At 56.5% G+C, this 2,843-nt stretch overlaps 2 protein-coding genes across 3 annotated transcripts; both read right to left on the bottom strand.

Moving 5' to 3' along the window:
- Positions 1-1,019, bottom strand: KVP18_001262 (uncharacterized protein; the record flags this gene model as incomplete). Of its 2 annotated transcripts, none has more annotated exons than XM_067951098.1 (1): positions 1-1,019. In XM_067951098.1, a coding segment is annotated over one exon (1,019 nt), but the record flags the coding sequence as incomplete, so codon positions are not given. The 2 variants fall into 2 exon arrangements, with proteins under 2 accessions (XP_067809966.1, XP_067809967.1); XM_067951099.1 differs by having other exon boundaries at positions 19-1,019.
- Positions 1,020-1,059: 40 nt separating this feature from the next.
- KVP18_001261 (uncharacterized protein) lies at positions 1,060-2,793 on the bottom strand (the record flags this gene model as incomplete). The annotated part of the gene is made up of 1 exon (XM_067951097.1): positions 1,060-2,793. The coding sequence occupies one exon, from the start codon at positions 2,791-2,793 to the stop codon at positions 1,060-1,062; it is 1,734 nt and encodes a 577-aa protein (XP_067809965.1).
- Positions 2,794-2,843: the final 50 nt, after the last annotated feature.

The following is a 2,843-nucleotide window of genomic DNA, read 5'->3' as shown; positions in this document are numbered from 1 at the left end:
AGCAGGCCCGAGATAGACTTGCTGGCTTCGGCAGTAACAGCCTGCAACACGTCCAAGGCCACAGGCAGGCGGCTAAGCACATTGAACGCGGACAGCAACAAGGAGCAGCCCAGAACTTGCATTTGGGGACTGCGGTGTACATGCAGCCTCCGAACCACATCGACAAGGGCGCCATAGGTCTCAGGCATCGATTGAAGCGCTGGCAACCACTGCACCTGCTTACTCATGCGCAGTATTGTGCCCATGGTGGCACTCAGGGCGTTCAAGACGGATGTGCAGCTCTGGGGCGGAATTTTGGCCAAAACCGTCTTTGGCGCCCATGAACCTACACAGGCGATTTGCTGTCTGGCCGCCGTGAGGGAGCGCATCATCAGGCGACCCGCAAAGCTACTAGACCACTTGTTCGGAGGGTGGAGCTTCTTAACCAATACGAAAAACAGTTTCGGAATTGGGCTGTGCGGGTACTGTTGGATAAATACGTTCCACAATTCGCCGTCTTTCTGGAGCAGCTGGGGCTGCGTCAGCATCGTCGGCCGTAGCTCCTTGCTTGTAATGCTTCTGGGAGCCAGCCCAAAAGTATTAAGGCGGTTAAACTCCGCGAAGAAAACAGCGAGGGATGCATTTTGAGGGGACAGGGGCTGTCTGGACCCGACTATCGACCCGACGCGGTCGCTGAGTCCTCTTGAGTACAACACGTCTTTAAACGCAGCTCCCTTCCCAGTGAACTCACGGCCGAATTCCTTTAGAAAGCCTGTCGATAGACCGATGTTGAAGGCGGCGACCCGCCTAACCATGAACGGCACGTAGAGCACAGGATAGCGAGGGTCGACTAACCTCACGAGACCCCGGAAGAGCAGGTGAAGGCTCCAGCGGTTGAGCACTTCGCCGTCCGGGCAGTTCGGGGGTACCCTCAACACCAGCTGGGCCTCCGCGAAGAGCAAGGCATCAGGTCCGCCAGTATCGAGTCTGGTGTCGACCACTCCCTGACTGTCTGCGAGGGCCTTTAGGAAGGCGACCATAACTATTCCTAGATTTACATGCGTGAGATTCGATTAGTACTCAATTCACGTATAACCAAGTCAGGTCTGCGGCAAGATCGATGTGGTCCGAGGGCCAAGAGCTGTCAGGCAGGGCCCCGCACTCGAGGTCGCCTTCCGTGATGTGAGGCAGCGTCTTCGTAACTTTCAGTGGACCGCCGGTTTCAAGTAGAATGTGATCGAGGGTCGCTTGGAAAGTCGTCACAATGTTCGTGAATGGTGGATAGTCCTCGTAGGCTTGCGTGAAGCTGGTCCCCAGCGGTACCACCCCTGAAAGCGCCTCCTCCGGAATGTCCCGGTGCCAGACCAACTCCTCATTGACGATAGCCTGAATCTCGTCCGCAGTCCGCACATCCGACGACTGTGTGCGGTCCTCGTCAGGCTCCGCTGTCTCCGCCTCCACCGCGTCTTCCTGCACACCCCAGGTGTACGTAAGGCCATCTTGCCAGTGGGGGTGATCTCGAGATGTCTCGCCTGACATCAGCAGCTGGTAGCAGGCTGTGGTCTCCGAGGAGTTCAGGTCTCCGAGAAAAACTATCGTAGCGTCCACACCGCTGCTGGCTTGGAAATCCTTAGCGGCATCAACAAACGTAAGGACTTGCAGAAGTTTTATATGCCGCGCCTTCCCGTCGAAGAAAAGGTGCGTGTTGCAGACGACGATATGCCGATCGGTGACGTTATCCTTCACGAGGACAATCTGGCAGACAGTGTTCATGTTCGGCAAGACCTTCGCTGCGAAGTCGGGCCACTGGGCCGAGAAGTGGGAGACAAGCGGGGCGAGCCGCTTGGAGCCTACAAGCGCGTGCTTAAACACCACAGTTCGTTCCTGCACCACGTTGAATCGAGATCGGCGCAGTAACATCACCGGCCCTTCCACTATGCGTCCCCGCTTCGGCGACAGCAGCATACGATGAGTCGCTCTCATCGAAAACTCCAGAGACCGCGCTTGGTTGAATGTGCATTCCTGTAAACACTGAATGTCTGCGTTCAAAAGCAGTATCTGCCTGAGCACGCGACATCTGCGATGCTTCGCCTCCATGAACTTCTTGTGGCAGTGGGGAAAGCACATGGACAGCGCGTACGGGGTTCGGGCATAAGGGGGCGCTAGGATGTTGAAGGAGGCTATCCTGAACTCGGAGTCAGCGCAGATACCGAAGTCGACAAGTCGTCGATCCACCCACGGCGCTGCATTCCATGCGTCTACCGGGGGGGTTTTGTCCACCCACCATCTGGAAGGTGACTCCGGATCGCAGACGTGAACGTCGATGCAGGTACCTACGTGCTCGGGTTGGGGTACAAAATAGGGTCCAGTGGTTTCCCGACCCTCATGATCAGTCCAGAGGAACTGCAAGTCGTAGCGGGTTCCATTAAGCACTCGTACGTCAGGCATAATCGGCACCGTCGCTTGGCATATGCTTCCAGATAGTCGAACTTCCAGCACAAATAGCGGTTCCACCACCAAAGGGAGACATACATCGTCGATGGCCAGCTCGGAGCCCGGCTGCAGGAGCCGGTCTAGCGTGTCGTCGACCTCGAATGGCCCAGCGGGGCCTCGGAACTGGAGTTCCTTGAATGGAGGCTGCTGACCTTTTGCCCATGTCCGCTCCAAGTTGATTCTCATTCTCTTTAATAAGACGGCGAAGGTCTCAAAGGCCGTCCGTGTGAAGTTGCGTTGTAGGCCCTTGTACAGCACTATGATTCGTATCACAGCCGCCTCCCTGAAAACCAGCACCTGGTCTGAACCGCACAAGGACATTATTGCCGAAATCACTGCTGAGCAGCAAGCGAGACCAGCGGCTAACGTTA

The sequence above is a fragment of a genome (genome assembly GCF_019968955.1).
Source record: "MAG: Porospora cf. gigantea A chromosome Unknown PgA_NODE_3123_length_2843_cov_347.992, whole genome shotgun sequence".
Classification (NCBI taxonomy): domain Eukaryota; phylum Apicomplexa; class Conoidasida; order Eugregarinorida; family Porosporidae; genus Porospora; species Porospora cf. gigantea A.
The sequence above is the reverse complement of the archived record's forward strand: the minus strand, read 5'-3'. Positions and strand labels throughout refer to the sequence as shown.